This window comes from Papio anubis, chromosome 12 (assembly GCF_008728515.1).
Source record: "Papio anubis isolate 15944 chromosome 12, Panubis1.0, whole genome shotgun sequence".
Classification (NCBI taxonomy): domain Eukaryota; kingdom Metazoa; phylum Chordata; class Mammalia; order Primates; family Cercopithecidae; genus Papio; species Papio anubis.
Window position 1 is genome coordinate 9,442,661 of NC_044987.1, and position 22,452 is coordinate 9,465,112.

The following is a 22,452-nucleotide window of genomic DNA, read 5'->3' on the forward strand; positions in this document are numbered from 1 at the left end:
CATCCTCTACCTGTGTTTACAATTTTGGATTTTTGTCTCTAAGTTAGAAAACTCTGATTTATTAAACTCTTCTTCTAAATGATCAGGGTCATGTGAAAATTTATTCCAAATCTTCTAGAGCAATAACAGTGCCACTTAATTTAACATCACCACCAAATGCGGTGAATGCATCCTTAATTCCTTTCCCCAGCTCCATATTTCAGCTTCTTTCCCTCCCTTCTCTTTCAAAATACTGATTCGGCCCTCTTTTTCTACGAAGTCTCTGTCAGAAAAGCAAAACAAACGCAACCTCACATTTTAGTCTCCTACCACTGTACACAAGTCTCACAGTTCCAGCAAAGCACACAAAAATGGGGCTTCCTATTTTCTATAAAGCCACGTGGTCTGATGTCCCACATTGATTATTTTCTGCCTGGGTATTTTGAACAAGTAGTTTAAACTTTATCTGCAAAATTTAGGATGACAATAATACCTACACTTTAGAGTTGTTGTGAAAACTGAGTAAGATCATGTATGCAAATGTGTTGGGCATATAGTAGCCATTCAAGAAATGTCAGTTCCTCATACCAGTGTGGTCCTCCCTCCATTATCAAATGCCTCTCTCAGTGGTTGCTTCTCTTGCAGGATCGTGGCCTTTCCACTTGATAATAATTTCTTGCCTTTCAAAACATTTGTATACACAGCACTTTACAATTTACAAAATGCTTTCTCTCCATTATCTCATTTGAGTCTCGTCACCACAGGGACACAGGCAATATTGTCTCTCTCCTAGAGATAAGGAAATTGAGGCTCAGAGATTATGGAACCCATTCAGCTCCATGCAGGAATTAGGGAGGCATCTTTGTTTTGCAGGCACATTCCTTTCACCCTCTCCTTCCTTTCTGCAAATTGGGAAGCTGGAACAATTCTCCCTCATGGACAGAAGAAGGAATTTATAAACACACATTCCTTAACGTGCTATGATATTTCCTGTGGGTCACTGTGGCTGCCAACGCTCAAATCTAATCAGGAATTTTTCCAGACCAGGCCAGCTTGGCCTGACCAGTTGGAAGTGTGGGGTCACTAGAACAAAAAATGGGACATGAAAAAAAGGTGAATATCAGTGATTGGAGAACTGCCTGATGGTTTGCAGACAGAACAAATATTTTATGGAAACCATCACACAAGACGAGTTAAATCATTTTTGAGTCAATAACCTGGCACTCTCCTGATGGCCTCAGAATTTGGGAAAGCAGTGGTACCGAGGAAGGAGGGTGGGCTTCGGGAGTTAGATCCACTTGGTTCAAATCCCAGCTATGTAATTTCTTGGCTACAGGGTTCTCAGTCCTTGATTGCTTCCTCTGTCAAATGGGGATAATAACAACTACTTCACAGGGCTCTTGTGAGAATTAAATAGCAAAGAAGACACTCAGGGCTTTAGGTCTTGGGTATCTTGGGTCTTCCACCTATGGTGAGACCTTGAACAATTGACATAATCTCTAAACTTTACTTTCCTCACCTGGAAAATAAGATAATAATAGTGACTCCTCCGAGTTGCACTGTGGGTTAAATGAGATGTGGCTAGAAGAAAATGTAAAACAAGACCTGGCCCAGAGAAAGACGGAAGAAGATATTAGCTCCAGTGCTGCTTTGGGTGTGGTCATGGAGCACGAGTCTTGCACTGTATTTGATTCCAGCCTGGGCCATGGACCAGCAGCATGGTGGTGACTGCATCTCGTGTCCCAGTTGCCTCCTCTTAAAATGGGGATAATAGTAACATGTGCCTTGTGGGTTTAGAAAGAGGATTAAATAAGATAATACATGTAAAATAGTCGGAACGGTACCTGGCAGCTGGTAAGTGCTCTATAAATGTTCATTATTACTAGCATTGATGATTCCCATTTCCTTTCCCTTTCCTGGTGTCTGTGGGATTTTCTGCTCCTGTCTAGGCAAAGACAGCCTGGACTGAAGGCCAAAGTGGCTAAGTCTCTGAATGCCGCTGGCCTGAGGCCTCTGGGCCCAGAGCTCTGGCCTGATTCCTTCACGTGCCTCCTTATCCACAGCCTCCAGCCTCTGGCTCTGCCTCTTCAGAGTGGGCCCAGGGGCCTGGGGGGCCCCATTTTAGAGCTGGCTTTGCGGTCAGGCAGCCGTAATCTGTCCCTCGAGCCACACCAGAGTCTCATTAAAACGTGCCCCATAAATGTTAAAAAATTTACACATAAAAAAATTCCATGCATGAAACTGAAACCGTACTTTTTACAGCCACGGTTTGAAATCTTGCATAATATATAAAACCTTGGCCCTGCACCGGGGGCCCGTAAATCAGATTTTATAAAACAAAAAGCTTTTACGTTTCAAAGGGTTTTGGGGAACTTGCAAATTTTACAAACTTTACCAACTGCCAGTCAGAGGCTGGTGGGCCTGAGGAGGGGATCTGTGGGCCCAGCTAAGGAATTGGCCTGGTGAGCCCCTGTGACTGTGGGAATCGGAGTGGAGGGAGTGAAGGATGGAGCCGGCCTTTCCCAGGGGAGCCAGTCAGGGGCACTGCAGTTTGACCACCATGAGGGTGGAAAGCCACCCTCGTCCTCTGGAAATGGGGAGTTACAGTATGGGTGCAGGGAAAGAGAGATCGGGGGCACTTTTATTTGCAAATGAAGGAGTGGTGGTGTGATGTTGTGGGCAGAGCGGAGGATCAGGAGTCAGCTGACCTGGGTTCTGGTCCTGGCAAGTCACTTCTTTCTGTGAACTTACATCCCAGGCTATAAACGGAGGTAGGATGTGCTTCTCCCTAGGGCTTTTTGTTTGTTGGTTTGTTTTTGAGATGGTCTCACTTTGTTGCCCAGGCTGGAGTGCAGTGTCATGATCTCAGCTCACTGCAACCTCTGCCTCCTGGGCTTAAGCAATTCTCATGCCTCAGCCTCCCGAGGAGCTGTGACTACAGACATGTACCACCACACCTGGCTAATTTTCGTATCTTTAGTAGAGACGAGGTGTCACCGTGTTGGCCAGGCTGGTCTCGAACTCCTAGCCTCATGTGATCTGCCTGCCTTGGCCTCTCAAAGTGCTGGGATTACAGGGGTGAGCCACTGTGCCCGGCCCTCTCTAGGGCTTTTCCCTCTAATGGTTCATGAATCTGTTTCTTCTCTGGTAGGGGTGCTGTGGGAGCAGGTGGCTAATGCAGGGGGGGAGGTTCCTGCTGAAATCTACAATCTGAGAACCTCTCTGATCTTCAGGGCAGCCCTGGGTGACTGTGGGACATAGGGGAGTGTGGTACAGGGCAACTTGCTCGGGGGACAGGGAGGTGGCCAGATGGAGATGGGGAGGATTTGAGTTCAAATCGGGGGCTTGGTGGGGCTGGAGACTACAGGCTTACAGGGCCTGAGAGAAAGCAGGGCCCGAGTGGGGCTTGAGGACCCTGGGGGAGAGAAGAACTTCCAAGGGACAAAGTTTCTGGGGACCCAAGTGCCCTGACAATCCCTGTGAAAGTCAATATTCAAGGGCAAAGGAAAGCCGCCCTGACACACATATATATAAAAAATAAATCTCTCAATTATCTCAGCTCATTTGCTTGGGGTCTCTCATTTTATGTCCCTGCTCGGCTGCGCAGTATATCTGTCCGGATAAAGAGTTACAGTCCGTTGGGCTACGTGTGCGGGGTTGTAAAAAATACAGATGCCAAATTAACTGGCTGTGGCACTCGGCAGCTGATTGAGCTGATAATGACGCGATCTGACCTTTTTCTAATTTCTAATTATGTGCATCTCGGCTGTGCTGGCTACATGATTCTTGTTCTAATGATGGCTCCTGCAGTTGGCCTCTTTATCTCCCCCTTCCTGACACAGGACCAGGGGTGGGGGTAGCAAGGGGCACTGCTTGACTCCCCACATCACGTTTCAGGGTCCCGGCCGCATGGTCTCTTTGGTGGCCAGGATGTGAGGTTGAGGAACTGGAGCACCTTGTCAGAGGGGCCCTGCACTTGAGACTAACCTTCCAGATGCCAGGCATTTTTAAAGGCCATTTCCCAGAGCCATCTCATTAATTTTGTATTACCATTACACAAGATAGGTGTGTTAGATCTACAGATGAGGAAACCGAGCTTCAAAGAAGTTAAGTCATCCAAATCACACAGATAGTAGTGGTGAGGCTCAGAGAGCGTTCTTTCAAATCTCTCCGTTTACATAATCAGCCAGTCAACCAGTCATTGACCATGGCTAACTCAACTAGGTAAATCAGGTGCACCCAAGTAGATGGAATGTCCAAGCTTTGCTGCACTGGCTGGACACTCCCAGCCCAGTGCCTGAGATGGAAGACCAGGGAACGCTGGCAGTATGGGGCCACCAGGGCAGCTTCCACAGCATCCATGTCCCTGGGTCAGGCGTGGCACATGGCAGACACTCAACCAAGTTCTGTTCAATTGATTCTAAATATGATTCTTTGAGTGAACAGAACTCTGGGGAACCCACGTCATGTTGGCCAGGAGAGAGCATGGAGATGGCCACCTGGGCGTTTTCCAGGCTGAGCTAGGATGGGAGGCTGCCCTTGGTGGGTCTTTCAGAGCTCACCTGGCAGGTCGTTGTGGGCAGGGCATGAGAAATGTGTTCCCCTAGGACTCCTCCCTCTTAAGAAGGTATAAATTATTTCACATTAGCTACCCAGTTTACTTTTCAATATTTCCTTACCTACTTAGGACTCAGTTTCTTATTGTGCCAAATGAGGGGAGTGGGCCCTGCTTCCCAGGTCCATCCCAGCTCCCACAGAAATGGCTGCGGCATCTCCTGGCCCCCTGGCTACCATGGGTCTAGGTTGCGAGGATCTGCTCCGCAGCTGCAGTCTGTGGTTCTGATCAGTCAGAGCACAGGGCACAGCAAGACCAGCCTGCAACTGGAGCACCTGCACAGGGCAGCTTTCCCAGGGGACCTGAGAGACAGTGACCTGCCTCCTGGGAAGGGGACTGCCAATCCCAGCCAGGGAAAGGGATGCCCCAGGATGAGAAAAGGTGGCTTTGGGGCTCTCAGATGCCTTCACTGACCCTCCTGACAGCAAGCAAGCGCTTATCCTCTGGCAAGGCCTCCTCCGCTCTTCAAACATTCCACCCATCGTGACACTTCACGAAGCTTCAGGCCAGGGTGGGCTCTCCTGGCAGCTCTTCTGGACTCCATCCAGTCACATATTCAGCTCTTGAGAGAAGCAGTGGTGTGGATAATTCACAGCACAGAATACCAAAGCCAGTTACACCTGTTCTGCAGATGCAGAGTGTGTGTGTGTGTGGGTGTGGGGGTGTGTGTGTGGTATGTTTTCTTCCTTTCTGGAACCTGTGTGTGTGTGTGTGTGTGGTGTGTTTTCTTCCTTTCTGGAACCACATTTTCTTTTCTGTTTCCCTTTTGAAAGTAGGTACCAGTTAAACTCTAAATGCAAGAAGACAGCACCATCATTAATCAACTTGTTGGGGAGAGTTTTCCAGAGTTTCCAAATTCACTGTGCATAATCTGGGTAATCCACCCACAAAAAACAAAGAATTGTGGTTAATAATTCCAAGATGACTAGTTAGAGTAATGGACAAACAGAGCAACCTCTCTGTTGCTCTCTCCACAGAATTCCCTGGACTAGATGAGAATTCAGATGTCATCCGACCCAGTGGTCACCAAACCTAATGATGATTGCAACTGCTCAGGAAACTTTTTAAAATGTAGATTCACAGGCTCCCACCAAACCCACTGAATCACAATTCCCAGGTGGTGTGGCCTAGAAATATGTATTTTTATAAAACTGTGGTCATGATCTAGTTGACATGGTTTGGGAGCCTGATCTACCCTGTCCCCAGAATGAACCGGTCCTCCACTGGTCTCCTCAGGACATCGATGTCAGGTCTTTCTCTTGGTTAATGTGCTCCAACATCAGTTACCTTCATCCTCCATACAGTAGCACATCAACTATTAGCTCCTCTCTGGACAGCCCAAGACAGATTTGCTAACATGCCAGGACTCCGGGACTCAGAACAGCTACCCCAGATATTCTGGCTGCTACGACCCTTCTTTCCTCCTGTCTGCACTGTAAAAGGATGGGTGCTAAGATGCTAGTGCCACCCTGGGCAGAGATGGGCAGAACTTTGGCAGCAAAGCCTGTGCATGGAACTCTTGGTTTAAGGTACTTAAAAATGGTTCTTGGCTGCAAGACTGGTGTATCTAATGCATGCCCCAAGGTGGACACTCAAAATCTTTTGTTGGTGAATTAATGGAAGGATCATTTCTGGGGCATTTTGAAGGGGATCAGAGGGTAGGAAGACTCTAGCCAGGGCAGAGGGTGGAGGGTCTTTACCAGATTGTCCAGTTCTGGGTCATCGCTGAAGAAGGGTTTGTGCTCCTGCTCCTGCTGGTGGACAAAGTTCTCGATGTCCACATCAAAGCTGGCGGAGGTGATGCACTCAGAGCCCTGGGTGGCCTGTTCACATTTCTCAAACAGCAGCGTCAGGAGCGGGAAAAGAGGGTGCCTGCGGGGACATCAAGAGCTCACACATGCGCACACACAGAGACCATGCTGCTACCTGTGCTCAGAAGCCACCAGACTCCCCTACCCACTTTCCCATAACTTCTCCCAAGGTCCCACTCCTTGATAACATCCCCAGTCCCCATGGTCAATTTAGATGGCAGCACTTTGTGCCTCGGCAAGGAGGGTCTGCTCTTCCAGCTTCTGGGCTTAAGAGGCTCCTGTCCCTACCCACTGGGCTCCTACCTTTTCTCTTTGGTCAGATAAACTGCATGAATATTTGGGGAGGGATGAAGGGTTATAAACCTTCCAAGAAGTAGGTGTCCATTTCTAGCTCAGAGTCAACCTAGGAAGGAAAGGTGGGGAGTGTCCAGAGAAGTCCTGGATGTGAACATTAGCAGTAGGTCATAGATCCATTCTTGGCTTTCTGGAGCCAGCTAAGGGTGGCAGATGTGCACAAACACTTGTGTGCTTGCAAGTGCATGCAGGAGACATACGTGAGCCTGAAGACTCATCCACACGTGGTGGGCGGATGTCTCCACCTGTCCTAAGTCTTGGTAGATTCAGTTTAGGTCAGATACCCCAGTGCGTTAGGTCATCACACAATGATGCAATGATTATTTACATCACTATGTGATGCAAATCATTTGCTCACTGTTTTCCTCCAAGACTCTACCTGACTTAGTGATCCTGATATCCCTAAGACCTTGGTATGCATGCTCATAGCAGACACTTAATAAATATTTGGTGAATGAAGGAATCGATGAGTGAAAAGACTGTGTGTGGTGGTTGGGGCGGGGTTTCTACGACATCTCTATGTGAGCCAAAGTGTTTACCTAAATGGCTCTCTGGATCTTATCTTGGAGATCAGCAACTCTTAAAAGCTTTTCTGACTCCTGACCTCCATTCCCCCACCGCCAAACCTACACTGATAGTCCCTGAGTTGTTTGTTTTATTGTCTGCCTTCCTCACTAGACTGTGAGCTACATGAGGGCAGGAACCTAGCTCACCTTACTTATCACTATATGTCTAAAGTCTAGTCAGATGTATGTGGATTTACCAAAAAGTATTTGGTAAATATATATGTTATGTGTGTAGGCGTATTTGTGTGTATAAGTCCACAGCACCTTTATTTCTGCAGTATGTGTGCATGGGTTATTGACACTGGACTCCAGAGAGCCCCATTCCCTTCCACTGCAGTTCCAAAAATGCATCTGCACATCCCTCTCTGTCCTGTCTCCCCAGACTCCTGGGACTATGCAATGTAGGTTTTTTAAATTTTTGTATTTTTATTTTTTTTGGACGTAGTCCCATTTCCTGGGCAAGAAGGAGGAATGTATGTTGGACCTGAACCTGGCCCCCATGCCTCTGCCCAAGGGGATGGTCTAGCCAGTGCTGTGCAACAGAACTTTCTGCAATGGTGGGAATGTTCTGCAATCTCCACTGCCCCATATGGCAGCCACTAATCCCGTGAGGCCAATGGATACTTGAAATATGTAACTAGGACTCTGAACTTTTAATTTTACTTAATTTTAGTTACTTTAAATTTAAGAGGTTACATGTGGCTAGTGGCTACCATACTGAAACTGTAAGTCTTTTTTTTTTTTTTGACGGAGTCTTGCTCTGTCATCCAGGCCGGAGTGCAGTGGCATGATCTTGGCTCACCGCAACCTCTGCCTCCAGGGTTCAAGTGATTCTCTCGCCTCAGCCTCCCAAATAGTTGGGATTACAGGTGCCCACCATCATGCCCGATTTTTTTTTTTTTTTTTTAAGCAGAGACAGGATTTCACCACTTTAGCCAGGCTGGTCTAAACTTCTGACCTCAAGTGATCTGCCTGCCTTGGCCTCCCAAAGTGCTGGGATTACAGGTGTGAGCCACCGCATCCTACCGAGAACACAGTAAGTAAGGCAAACAGACCATGGTCTCCCCTCCAGCACCCCATGACTGAGCACACAGAGAAGGACTGAATGTCTAGCCTATATGGTATTTGCAAGTGGGTGGGGGAACCCCTAGGAGCCTGTCCATCTTGGAATTCTAACAATTTTGGATAAAAAGACAGAAAGTGTGTCCCCCCATCCACACTCACATGCATTTTATGGCTCTTTCTACTCAGACTCAGGGGTGGTGAGGAGGAAAAGAGAAATTTCTGCTCCAGAGGAGCTGCTAAGCTTGGCAGAGCCTGTCCCTGCACACTCTCTCCCCGACCCTGGTTTTGGAAGCTGATGCCTAAACTGCTGGGCCCCAGGGCTGCAGACTGGGTGTGCAGTCTGCAGAAAAAAAGTGTCAATATTTAAGGGTGGCCTATTCGCTGCCCCAAATTGCCAGAAGATCCATTGAGAAAGATCTACCAGGAAGCTGGTAGGGAAAACAATGGGTTAGCTTAGCCATTCGGCTGGAGACAAAGAGAAAACCAGGTGAAGGGGTTAAACTCCAGTATAAGTCTTCATTTGCAGCCACTAATACTGCAGCATATTATAGTCTAATCTAACCTGATCCCAGTTTAATGCAAGATTCTCCTGGCCCTGAGTGGAATACCAAAGAAAGCCTCAGTGGCTGTAATTTAAGCAGAGCCTGCAGTGGCTTAGCTGAGGGACATGAAAGGCAAATTCCAGACGGTGTTATGAATTATTGCGCCTTATGAACCTCCCTACTCTCAACAGATGCCTGCTGCCATTTAAACAGCCACTAGATCAATTAGGAATGAAAGGCACAAATCGACTCTGTACAAGGGCACTAAATTACCAGGAACTAATAATCCACAGCATCGTGCCAGGTGGTGGGGGTGCAGCCCCCGCCCCAACCCCATGGCAGCTGCGGTCACCGCACATTCCTTTCTCACTGGTTAGTTGGAGGGAGGGGACAAAGTGTGTGTGTGCGTGTGTGTGCGTGCACGTGCATATGCATGTGTGTGCACCAAGGGTGTATGCAGGCTGTCAATGAGAGCAAGTGTTGTGTGGGGTCCTGTGTGTTTTCATTGTGTGCACACACAGTGTTGTGCTAATGCTGTATATATGCACAGATGGGTAGTGTATGTAACTGGGGTGCTGATTTTGTGTGCTGTGAGCACACTGTGCATGTTCTCTGTGCTGTTTGTATGCAATACGTGTGTATGTGTACAGGGATGGTGTCTTCTGTGTACATAGTATGAGTGGCATGTGGGGTAAGGAAGAGAGATCTGCCACGACTGTGTCCCCCAGCTACTAGCACTAGGCTTTGGGTAGGGAGAGAAGGGTGATCTCCTCTGCTTCTGTCCTTGCTTCTGCAGGGAGGAGCAGCTTTTCTTAGAGTGGTCAGGGAGGGCCTCTCTGCGGAGGTGACATTTAAGTTAAGCCTTGGATGATGAGACGTAGTCATGCAAAGAGCTAAGGGATCGGCATTCCAGCAGGAGAAAAAGCAACGTATTTGAGACAGAAATGAGCTTGCACGTTTCTGGAACAAAATGTAGCCAAGTGTGGCTGGAGCCAGGTGGGCAGGTGGGGAGTGGAGGGAGATGAGGTTGAAAAGGCAGCAGGAGTCACATCATGAGGTACCTCGTGACAGAGCTGGGCTTGCAGGGATCGGGTGGGAGGCATTGTCACATACGCCAGGGAACATGCACCTCCTCTGCAGAACCCCAGCCAGGGTCTGTCTTCTAAACCTCCTTCACTTCCAGGTGGCGGATCTCCCCAGAATGGCTATGCGTGTGTATGTGGGGGCATATCTGGGGGAGGCTTCCGTGGCTCCTGCTGTCTCAGAAGAAAGGAACATGCTGCCCATCCTTCCCTCCAAGTTAACTAAGAGCCCATGGAGCATAGGGCAGACTTCACAGGTACTGGCCTGGCACCCTCTCTCCAGCTGCTCTGCAACCTGAGGACTGACCAGTCAGGGTTGAAGGACAGACAGCAGTACTGTCAGCCCCCAGATCCTCTCTTCTCCTATCCCAGACTCCCCTGACTCCAGCGTCTGGTTCCTCCCACCTCATCCCAGAGCCCTGTTGGTCTCTCAGAGCTCAGATGGCACCTGAGATCACCCACAGCTTTTCCTGTGATCCATGGTCATGGTCAGTGGGGTGCCTGTGGCTCCCATGCTCCATCCACCTGGCTCACTTGATAAACCCAGATACTACCCTCTACCTTATGCACGTGGATCCCTGAGACACTGCACTGTGCCCTGAGAGATACGCTGTTTCCCAGCGACTCCATGGGTTTTGTGGCTGCAGCATGGTCCTGGGCTTCTCTCAAGCTGTTTGCAGCACAGTTATGGGAGAGTCACTTACCCTTTCCCAGGTGCCCAGTCTGTACCTGCCTCAAGGCTGACCTGTATTTTCTAAGCTACCCTCCAACATCACCCCCTAAGGCATGAGAGGAGGCTGGTAGCCACTTTGGAAAAGTTCTTCCCAGCAGTCTTGACTGCAGGCTTGGGGGTCCACCCTGAGGGCAGGGCCCATGAGAGCTGCCATCAAAGCCACCTGCAATACAAATGGCCCTGTGTGAACCAGGGATGGGTGGGGAGAAGGATTCCCAGTTAGAGGAGAGACTTTGGCCTTCCCTGAGCCTCAGTTTGTCCCACTACAACATGGTTTTTCAGGAGTGCTTCTTCCCGCTGTCCAGCTATCTTCCACTCTGGGTCCATATCCTCCATGGGCTAGAAGCAGGGATGTGGACACTTGGTCTCCAGTGCTGAGTGTCGATGACGATGAGTGGGATGTAAGGAACGGTCATTAGACTTTATATCCAAAGAGCTGAGGACATGTGACCTCCATAAGAGCTCACCTTCTCCCTCCCAGACCCCTTCTTCACTCTTCTCTCCCCACGTCACCTCCCTCCCAACCGCCCCCTCCACCCCAATCTCTCTTAAGCCGTTCAAAATTTGGAGGAAATAAATCTCTCTGCACTAATTCAGTGAGAGTTTGAGCCTCGTCAGTGCAGAACAAATAAAAGGAGTGAACTGGCATGACATTTTACTGCAGAAGAGAGGTCGTTTCCAGCCACTAATAAAAAGGATTTGACACAGACTAATAAAGAGAAATGAATTTCTCTAATGGCCTAATTTAGCACATTCAGCACTGCGCCTCCGCCTGGGTGCTGGGAGGGCGGGCGCCTTCACCAGGAGTGCGGACAGAGGCAGGCAGGAGGGAGACGTGGCTCAGCTCAGGGAGAGGGGAAGGAGAGACGATCGCGAATAACGTTTCATTATTTCTTTTCTCTTTTCTGAGTCCCCCATCCCACCCTCCACCCCCTACGCTCATCACCTCTCCCCAGGAGCATCTGAACTAAAATCAAACTCAAGATATGCAGTTCTTGTTAACGATCCAAAGAAATAAAGAACCCCTCTCCATAGAATTGCAGTCTTGTGCTAGCTTAAGAAGGTGATTAAACCGGATGTGTTGATTTCTACAGGGGTTTAAGTCATCGTTTGGTTTAATTACTTCTGACATTTCTGCCTTCGTGTTTTTTACATCACCCAAATTTGCTGGTCTGGAATGCCCAGTTTGGGGCCAAGGTGTGTGCAGCTGTCCCCGGGAGAGGTGATTAGAGACAGGGCAGTATGTTGGCTGTAGCCCTGTGTAGAGGCTAGCACCACCCTTTCTCTTAGCAACAGAAAGGCTGAGACCCCTCAATCAAGACCAAAGCTTCTGAGAACATCACGGGGCAGGCAAGATTCATCAAAGCCCACGTATTCCTCCCCACCTCAAGACAGATATTCTTAACATAAATTGGGCTGACAGATTGCCCTAACATTTTTTAAAGGCCTTCTGGAATGGACCCCACAACTTCCTTGGTAACTCTTATGCTCATCTATAACTTAAAGTTCCCCTATGTGGCTGTAGCTAATTTCTTTTTATTAAAAGGACTCAAAAAAAAAAGATGGCTGGGTCCTTGGCTGGGCGTGGTGGCTCACACCTCTAATCCCAGCGCTTTGGGAGGCTGAGGCAGGTGGATTACCTGAAATCAGGATTTTGAGACCAGCCTGGTCAACATGGTGAAACCCTGTCTCTACTAAAAATACAAAAAATTAGCCAGCCATGGTGGCACGTGACTTTAATCCCAGCTACCTGGGAGGCTGAGGCAGGAGAATTGCTTGAACCCAGGAGGTGGAGGTCGCAGTGAGCTGAGATGGTGCCACTGGACTCCAGCCTGGGCGACAGATTGAGATTCTGTCTCAAAAAAAAAAAAAAAAAATAGTTGGGTCCTTTTTCATTTCTCTTTCTTTCTTTTTGGACCACCTGGGTTTAAAAAAAAATAAAACATTTCTTCCTTCTTGGGGGAGGAGTGGAAACAGAAGCAGATACAGAAAAGAAGTTAGAAAGAATGCAAAAATACAGAGCTTCGGAGAGGCGAAGATGCAGAACACAAGGCAGGCAGAGAGTGGATATGCAGAGAGAAACAGCACCAGCCATGAGCGGGGGCAAGGGTGGTCACCGGCAAGGGGAGACGTGAATGCTGAGTTCTCTTTCTGGGTGATAAACTTTGTGATTCACAGTCATGCCACTCTGTCCCTTCTAAGCCTCTCAGCCGTCCCTTCCCTTGTGACCTTGGCCAGGACTGCAGACCTCAATTATGGGTCCAGCGAAGTGTGCGGCTGCCTGCCTGGGCCATCCACCTCCTTTCCTGTGACTGACCTTGGAGCCCCCCGGCTCCCTCTGCACCTGCCTTACAGCCATTCTCACCTTCCTGGGGGTGGGAAGAGGGAAGCCCAGGGTCAGTGCCCAGCCCATCCCTGAACCCGCGCTGCTTCTTCCAATGGGGACAGGGGAGACAGACCTCTGTCTCTTCCTGTTGGGCCAAGGATGGATGATCCAGAGGTGGAATGCATGGGAGGAGAGCAAGAGTTTTTGATGGACATCTTCAGGCATGGGCCAGCAGGACCAGAGGCCTGGCCAGGGTCCCACCACTCAGAGGACACAAGGCTGTTGGCTGGTGGGATGGGGTGAGATGGGGCACGGAGGGATGGGTGGCACTCTGGTTACCAACCTATGCCCTACCAACACACAGTGGCTGTCAAGTTGCCACAAGCTCGCCTTTCCAGAAACTCTGCCTAAGGACTAGCGTTTTGAGCCTCCCTCCCTCTCTTTCTTTTCTTTCTTTTCTTTCTTTTCTTTCTTTTCTTTCTTTCTTTCAGATGGAGTCTCACTCTGTCGCCCAGGCTGGAGTGCAGTGGCACCATCTCGGCTCACTGCAAGCTCCGCCTCCTGGGTTCACGCCACTCTCCTGCCTCAGCCTCTTGAGTAGCTGGGACTATAGGCGCCCGCCACCACACCCGGCTAATTTTTTTTTTTTTGTATTTTTAGTAGAGACGGTGTTTCACCGTGTTAGCCAGGATGGTCTGGATCTCCTGACCTTGTGATCTGCCCACTTCAGCCTCCCAAAGTGCTGGGATTATAGGCGTGAGCCACCGTGCCCGGCCGAGCCTTTATTTCTTAGTACCCAGGCCAGAGACTACTGGGATCTCAGAACCAGAGAATATCCTAGAAGCCACTTTCCCAAACAGACCCCCAACCCCTTCCTGGGGCATCTGTTCACCGCAGAAGGCCCACAACAAGTGCCCTTTCAGAGCAGTGCAGTAAAATTTCTCCTGGATGCCAGTGGAATGAAGCCAGCACTCGCAGATGGGCACTCCAGGCTCTTCATCATGTGGCCTCAGCCTCTTTTCAGTATCTCTCCTAGACCAAGCTTGTCCAGTCATGAGTGGCATGGAGCCTAGAATGGCTTTAAATGTGGCCCAATGCAAATTCGTAAACTTTCTTAAAACATTATGAGATTTTTCTTTTGTTTTTTTTTTTTTTTTTTTTGGTTGTTGTTGTTGTTTTTGCTCATCAGCTATTGTTAGTATTAGTGTATTTCACGTGTGGCTCAAGACAATTCTTCTTCCAATGTGGCCCAAGGAAGCCAAAAGATTAGACACCCCTGTAGACGGACTCAGCAGAGAAAGGTGGTGGCTGGAGGGAGAGAGGGCAGGCAGACCCTGGTCTCTGGAATGGTCACCACTGTCCTTCAGCAGCCCATGGAAAGCAAACTTCTGTGCTTCCTGTGCCCATCTTTGCCCTATGCTTTCTGGTGCCCATGCCTCTCTTCCCACTGCTCCTTCCACCTCAATTCCCTGCTCCTGTGTCTCTTCGTGTCCCCTCCAATGACCTGAGCATCCAGGCCAACACGCCTTCTGTGCAGGCTCCCCTCATTGGTCTCTCCAGCAAGAGAAACCATCGCCTCCTCTGAGCCCTCACAGCAAATGCTAGGGGTTTCTTCCTCAACCTCACTCACAATTTAGGGTGGGAAGCCGGGTGGTCTGAAATAAGCTACACTTTGGGTAAGTTACTGAATTTTTGGAGCCTCAGTTTCCTTTTAAATCAAGGATAACACCTCTCATGCAGGTTCCTGTAAGGATTAAATGAAGAAACATGGAGAGTATCTGGCACTTAGTAAACTATCAATTAATGCCTGCTCCATTTCCCTGGAATGGTGCGTGGGCACTTTTTAAATTCAGGGCAACATTGACACCATCCACTCCAATAAATTTATATTCCCATCTCCACTGACTCATTTGGCTGGGAAAACAAACCCACATGCCAATTCAAATAGACGCCCAGAAAGAGGAGGGGGAGAGACATCTTATAATTTATCAGAACTTCGAGCCTCATTTTCTTTTAACCAAAAAAGGACTGCCAACAGAAATTTATTTTTATTTATTTTATGACACTTCTTAAACCCTACTAAACACAGTTGTTTGTGCACAGGTCTGTCTTCCTCAAGGCATGGTGGGCTCCTCCAGTCGGTGACCACATTTTCTCTCTCTCTGAACTCGAAAGGGTTAGGCACAGTGTGTGGCACACAGCAGAGGATCGATACATTTTTGACGAATCAGTGAATGGGAATGAGCGAATGAATGAGTGGAGTAAGCAATGACTATAGGAATGAAGGTTCTGAGACACAATCCTCAAGTTCTTTCAGGCTCAGAATCCATCCATACTAGGGAGACTTGGAACAGATTTTGCCATCTGGCAGCTTCTAGCCACAGTTGCTACGAAAGGACCTGCCTTCTTCGGGGCTCTGCTGGGGGCTGCCTGCGGAGAGGGTGGTGAGGTCTTAGAGGGAGGGGAGGGAGTAGGGAGGAGGGTGCTTGTCCAGGCCTCTGCTTCTCCTCCCCGTGGAAGCACCAGATGGAGAGAACAGAGCGCGGTGGGAGCGAGCCAGCGGCCCCTGGTTGGATGTATTTTTACTTCAGGTGTGACGCTGAAACCATGCGGGTGTATTTTTAGTCCTGCCCAGTGGGCGGTGTGTTCGCCTGGGTTGCCTTGGAGAGGACTTCTTTGAGTTTCTAAATTGGAGCTGCATCTGTCAGGGCTCCTGGGCTCCAGCCCAGCTCTCCTCCCCCAGGTGGGTGGACAGGTCCATTCCCGGCAAGTGTGGGGCCCAGGGCAGGTCGCAGTCTGCTCAGCCCTCCTTCCTTCAGACACACGCACACACACACTCCTCCCGGCACATTAAACGCATCTATGTGAAATCTCAACACAGTGAAAGTTAAAACTGCTCTGCGAGGGCAAAAATACAAAGAGCCTGACACGTGAGACCTGGTGGGGATGTGGTGTCCAGCACCTTCATAACAAGGCGAGATGACTCTGGCAGTGAAAAGAGAAGTGCAACAGCTCCTGTGACATGAGTTTACCTGTATAACAAACTTGCACCTGTACCCCGAACCTAAAATAAAAGTTAGAAACAAAAGAGAAAAGACAAGTGTCTTTCCTGAAATTAGGCAGCTAGTGAAAGGCGGTCAGAGATTCCATCCGTTACCAGAAATTCAGCCAGTCCCCCTAGAGAAAGAACTTCAAGGGGAAGAGATGCTGTGAGGAGGTGAGCCCTAACCATGTTGTCTTGGTCACAGTCAAGGACTAAACACACACCTACACACACTTAGTGGCACTTTGTAAAGTGCTCTTACATGTGCTTATTGCATTTTGATACCTCAATGGGCTTCTCACTCCCATTTCACTCACTAGCAAATGGCTGTGCTGTGTGGTTAAATGATTGCATCAGGCTATGCAGTAACTGAGTTGAGATTTAAAATCCAGGTATTCAAACTCCAAATCGTGTGCTCTCCCCTCTCTCCCATGTACTACTTGTGAGCAATTACTGGACTCACTTTACCTGCCTTCCCCCTTTTCTCTACTATTTTTGAGTCATACACATCCTGGGGTCCAAGAACTGAGCTGCCAGGATTACCCTGGGAGCCACAAGACTGTTGCTGTATGAGAGAATCTGCTTCATCCAGTGAGTTTCCAAAAGAACCTCCTCTTGTAATAATACTTGTGTGTGTTTGGAGAAGCCTTGCCATTTTTACAGATCTCTCCTTTCCTCGTTTGATGCCTACCCTGTGGGATAGGAAAGCTTATCTAAAGAAGTTAAATGATTTGCTCGACGGTAGAGTCAGAATGAAGACTAAAGTCTCAGTTCAGGTTCTTTCCACTCAACCATGAAAAGGATCAGCGCTTGGGAAAAGCAGCAAGTGGCACTATGGTTAAAAGATGGGCAAGCTGGCTTAGCTCAGGCGCGGTGAGAAGGCACTGGCCACATGAACCTTCATGGCCCCAGCTTTCTGTTCTCCTCCCACCCCACCCCACATCATTTGCACTTGCAGGAGGCCCAATTGCTGGTTGTCTTCCTTCTTGTAAGGGCGACAGACCTGGTGTAGTCCTTCTTCATGAAGGTAGCTACCATTCACCAAGAGACTTGTGTGTGCCAAACACTGCCAGCTGTTAGCATTGGTTATCTCACTGAATCCTAACATAACCTTGTGAGGATAAAAGTCATCAGATTTCAGGACTCGTGGATCTCTTTTCAATGGGGTTTGTCTTGGTGGGGACCCTGGATAATGCCTAGGCCAGGCCGGTGAGCCATGGAAGCAGCAGGACCCATCCCTCCTGAGCACACCTGCTCCCTGAGCAAGACAGCTGCAGCCTCTGGGCCTGTCAGCAGCAGTCGCAGAGGCTGGGCTTGGTGCAGGAGGCCTTATTATGCCGTAGAAAGGGCAGGGAATGGGCTTTGCCTGGTACAGACGAAATCTGAGCATGGTTTCACTTTTCAGATTATGACTCCAGCAGGATCACCCCTCCGACTCTAGTCAGCAGCTGAGATGTTACCTCAGGTGCCAGTGAACCCAGCTGCTTCAAAAAGCAGGGACTATCTGCTAGAACCCCCATCCCACAAAGCCCAGCCAAGAACACAGCCTGGAACATCTGCCCACAGCACCTAGTAGTCCAGAGGCCCTGGCACGAAGCATTTGGTCCCAGCTTCTCTGCTTGGAATGGCTGCATGTCTCCCACACCATTCTCAGGCCACCTCACCCAGCACATTCCAGGAATAACCAAGCTCAATGCCAGGGAAGGCAGAGGGTTAAGCCCCAGGGTCAGCTTCACAGGAGCCAGGACACTCTTTGGTCACAGGGTGGAAGAGTTTCTCTCAAAGACACTTCATTAGGAAGTGCCAGTTCCCAGGGTCCTGACCAGGCAGCTGCTACAGAGGAAGTCACACAGGACCCAGCCTATCTGTCCAGCCTCAAACCTGGAGAGATTCCTCCCACCCCGTCCACCAGCCCAGCCCCAGGACCCGTAGCATGGCTGTCATTCTCTCGGGGCTCACCTCCCTTGGGAAAAGCAGTGCAACTCTCCCACGCTACACTGTAGGCCAGAAGCTCTGCAGTCAAATCCACAAATACTTTTCTGAGCCCATACTGTGTGCCAAGTTTATGTCGCTGCTACTTTCTGTGCCTATCTTTCCCTCTGTCCCTGGACAGGACCCCTTTCCGAATTTACAATGCCTTACACATGTTGGAGCTCAGTTAATAATTAATTGAATTGTAGAGCGAAGACCACTTGACTGGAAACCTTTGGCAGCCCTGCCTCTTGCTGCACCGCCTCTCAGCATTTACCTCCTGGCTCACAAGCTCCTGCCTGACACCAATACATCCAACAGCGGCTGACACCCACAGAATGTGGACCTCCTGCCAGGTTCTTTACCAAACACATTACCTGCGTTATCTCATTTAAACCTCATGACAATCTAGATAAGGAGATGGTACTATTTTTAGCCCCGTTTTACAGATGAGGGAACTGAGGCACAGAAAGTTTTAGTGTCCAGTGATGGAGCTAGAGTGTGAACCAGGCAGCCTAAGTCCAAAGGCTCGTAACCCTGAATCCTGCCCCCCTGAATGTACCAGACTTCACATCCTGAATGGGCCAAAGCAACGTATGCTGGCTCCTCTGTTTAAAATACCCCAGTCTACCAAACACTGATCTGTATGCCAGATATTATCTTATTGTATTCTAGCTACTATCGGTTTTCTTTTTGACAGTTGAGAAAACAGAGTCCCAGAGAGATGAGCTAGCCCAAGGTGACAAAGCTAGTTCTCACCAAGTCTATTTCTAGAGCATGATTCTATTTCCCACTGCCCAACACAGGGCCATGGCTGCATTTGCACCTCTAGCTATAGGGCTGTCAGGATCATGCTGGGAACTTCCATGACCTTTAGGATAGTCTCAGGGGAGTGATCTGAACACTGCCTACCGTCCTGCTCTGTTCCTTCCCCCCACAAGTGTGGATTCTGCCATCCAGTCTGCATGAGACAGAAACAAGTGCATTATAAACAGGGCTCACATTGCTTTTACTGAACCAGAGCTGAACTTGAGCATGAGCTCTCTGGTGGTCCCATGTGGGTAGAAGTTCTGAGCTTGTGATGTGTGGGAGATGAGACTGACAGAAAGAACTAGACACATGATGTGGAAAGTGCAAGATTCTCAGAGCTAAGAAACTAAGGAGGAAGCAGAAGAATGGTTTGAGGCAGGGTTTCTGGAGCTGCAAGGAAGGAGATCATTCGCTGATAGACCAGGAGAGGTTTGGAAGCCACTTGGAAAAGATGGAGAAGTTTGGAGTGAAGGTGGGGTGCTGTTGAAGCAGATGGAAAGAGACAGACTGCCTCGGCATTCAGGTGGAAAATCATCACTGCAGACATTTATAAAACACCCATCCACACCGGGTGCTGTTCCAAGAGTTCATTGATTAAGAGAGAATATTTCAAATTTAGAACCCAGGAGTGGACCAGACAGGACAGTGCAGACCAAGAATGTAGGATTGCAGCTGGAAGTATCAGTAACACCATTCTAAAGAACTGGCCTGTAAGATGGGCTTACCCATGTAAATCTAGAGACTGTGCACCTGGAACCTGGTTCCCTGTGCGGGGTTTGGGCTTTGAGGCCAGTGAGAGCCCGCCCTGCTCATGTGTTCCCTACTGCTCGGTGGCATCAGGTGGGCGGTTTGGGATGGGCCATGGTACGAGTATTTACATCACGGGGATCAGCAAATGCTACAGATCGGAGCTGCTCCCCTTCCCCGCCTCGAGAGACATTTGCCAGCACATCAACCTAGAACTATGATAATTTATGGGGTGCTCCCTAACCCATTTAATGAAGCCATCCAACAAGCTTTGATGCAGTAGCTACTTCGTCTAAGCTGTTGACTCTAAGGTATCGTGTAAGGTGCTAGGGATACAGCAGTGAGCAAGAGACACAGACCCTGTCCTCTGGAGTTAACAGTATAGCAAGGGAAACAGAAATAAGGTTGACCCAAATGCTAACTCAGTTAATTCAATGGTGAGTAATGCCGCAAACGAGACAGGCGGGTCCGGAAGCCACCTCACCCTCTACCCCTGACCAGCAGCTCCACTCTCTGGGTTCCTAATGGAAAGGCAAAGTGCCACTGCCCTCACTGTCTTCTTACTGCTCATGCCTCCAGCCCAGCTTTTCCTTATCAATAATGGGCAACAACTTCAGCACCTCCACGTCCCTGGTTCTCAGAGGTTCAGCAGAGCAGTCTTTGGAAAGCCAGCCTCCTCCCCCACCAGCACCTGGCCAGGCCTAGCTCCTGCCCCTCTCCTGCTCCTCAGGACACCATGGTTTCTATGGGAACCCACTCACTTCAAAGAGGAACGAAGGAGACTGGAGGGGAGGAGGGGGAGGGAAAGCTGGATTAACCTCACCCTTTTGGCCCTGCCTCTGCGCTGCCGGCAACCTAATCCCCCGATTTAGGCAGCACCTAACATCGAACCCATCACCAGCATGGGCAGATGGGTACTGTGGTTCAAGCTAAGCTTGAACTTCTTTGAGAGAAAACCCCAGGGTTGAGTTGGGGGCTGGGGGAGGAGAGAACTGAGGTTTGGGAGGTTCAAACCTGTGGTCCCTCACTCCACTGGCCTCCCTTCTTTGGACCCCCTCTCAGTGCTGCTCCTGGGCCACAAACACAATTACCCGCGATGTGTATCCAATCATGGGATCTGCTCGGATTAGACTGCAATCATTAATCTGAGCGGGAGCCCCTGGTTGCTTTGCTGATTAGTCCAGATGATGCTCTGGTATGATCCAATTAAAGACAGACGCTGCCCTCCGTCCCCCACCCCACAGTTTCCACATCAGAAGGGAACTAGTACATTTCATTAACACATCCTCATACACAAATAAAACCTCCCGGGCACTGGCAGGCTCCCTCCCCTTTGTCACACTGTCCCTCTGCCACCCAGCAAGGCCCTAGGCAGGGAGGAGCCACCCTCACCCTTCCTTCATCTGTGGTTCTAGGAGGGGCCATGATGGGGGCTCCCAAAAGCCAGTGTGGGGCACTCATCTGAATGGAAAGGGTCTGGTTACATTTATTGACATGAAATGCCGACTCCCCGATGTGCTTTGGAGCAGCCAGGCTGCCCCAGGCAGGCAAATCTAATTAAAATTACCTGACCCTACAGGAGGCTGAGCTCCCTCCCCGGTCATCCCGGGGCAATGGCTGCAGAGAGGGCGGCTGGTACTAATGGGAGAGGTGTGGTTGTAGGAGACAATCCTGGGGCTGCCGGGCCAGGAGGCAGCAGCAGGACTGGAGAGATGGGAAGCCAGCATGCTGCTGCTGTCAGTTCGGTGTCCTGAGGTGCTGGGGCAGCCACGTTTGCCTGGGATTCCCTTTTCCACGTCAGACAGCTGCAGACATACTTTAGGCAAACACCAAGGGTTGCAGGTGGTCAGCCCCATGGGAGAAGATAAAGCCCAGGAGGGAAGGGGAGTAGGAAGAAGTGTTAATTGCAGAAAGGTCTAGGCCATATTTCAAGTGACATTCATGTGATGGCTCCCATGGGAGCGGTGACCCACCTCTCCTGCAGGTTGGCCTGGGTAGGGTACGTGCCTGGTATTGCGAGAAGGGCTTTGGAACCCATGGTTCCCATTGGTGAGGACCTAATAAACCCGTCTGTTTGGTGCCAGACAGGGGGCCAGGTGCCTCCATGGGCCATCTCATTGATTCTTATCAAGTCTGCTGCTTAGGTTCCATCGGGACATGAAAGCTCGGAGAGGCTAGGACACGGTGGAGGTGGGACTGAAACCTAGGTTTCTAAAAACTGTTTGTTACACCACTCATCTGGGGGTCTTTCTCGACGATGATCTATGCTCACTACAGGCCCCTGTCCCAGGGGTCTGAGCAGCTGCGAGGTGAGTCCTCAGTATGCGTAGGAATCCCCTGGGATCTTGTGAAAATTCAGATTGTGAGTCCTTAGGCCTGAGTGAGCCTTGAGAGCCTGCATTTCTAATCTGCTCCCAGGTGATGTGATGCTGCGAGTCCACAGGCCATACTTTGAGTAGCAATGCTCCAAATAGAGTATGACAAGCATATGTCATCAGGCTGTCAGGCGGTTTTCAGAGGCCATGTTACTCCCTTCCCTCCTTATGCTCCCCACAAAAGCACAAGCCCACTGCACCTTGCCCGGGTTAATTACAGGTGGCTGTGCAGTCTCACCTCTCCAGTCCCAGCTTCTCTGGCCACTGGCTATTCCTGAAAGGTCCTCTCCCACCCCATTTCTCCACCTAGTGGGGTCTCTTACTCAACCTTTAGGACCAAACTCAAATATTGCCTTCTCTGTGAAGCCTTCCCTGTTGCTCTGACCACATAGCTCTAGTTTCTTGTTTGCACATGAGACGGTGCCTGGAGAGA

The 22,452-nt window shown here is 49.6% G+C and overlaps 1 protein-coding gene across 3 annotated transcripts in view; it reads right to left on the bottom strand.

Annotated features, from left to right (window-relative positions):
• Window positions 1-22,452, bottom strand: part of PKNOX2 (PBX/knotted 1 homeobox 2) — a 273,857-nt gene that overhangs the window by 41,109 nt on the left and 210,296 nt on the right. For all 3 annotated transcript variants that reach the window (XM_031652823.1, XM_031652824.1, XM_031652825.1), the window contains one exon: window positions 6,295-6,466. In XM_031652823.1, coding sequence (XP_031508683.1) covers window positions 6,295-6,466 — 172 coding nt within the window. The remainder of the gene's footprint in view (window positions 1-6,294; window positions 6,467-22,452) is intronic.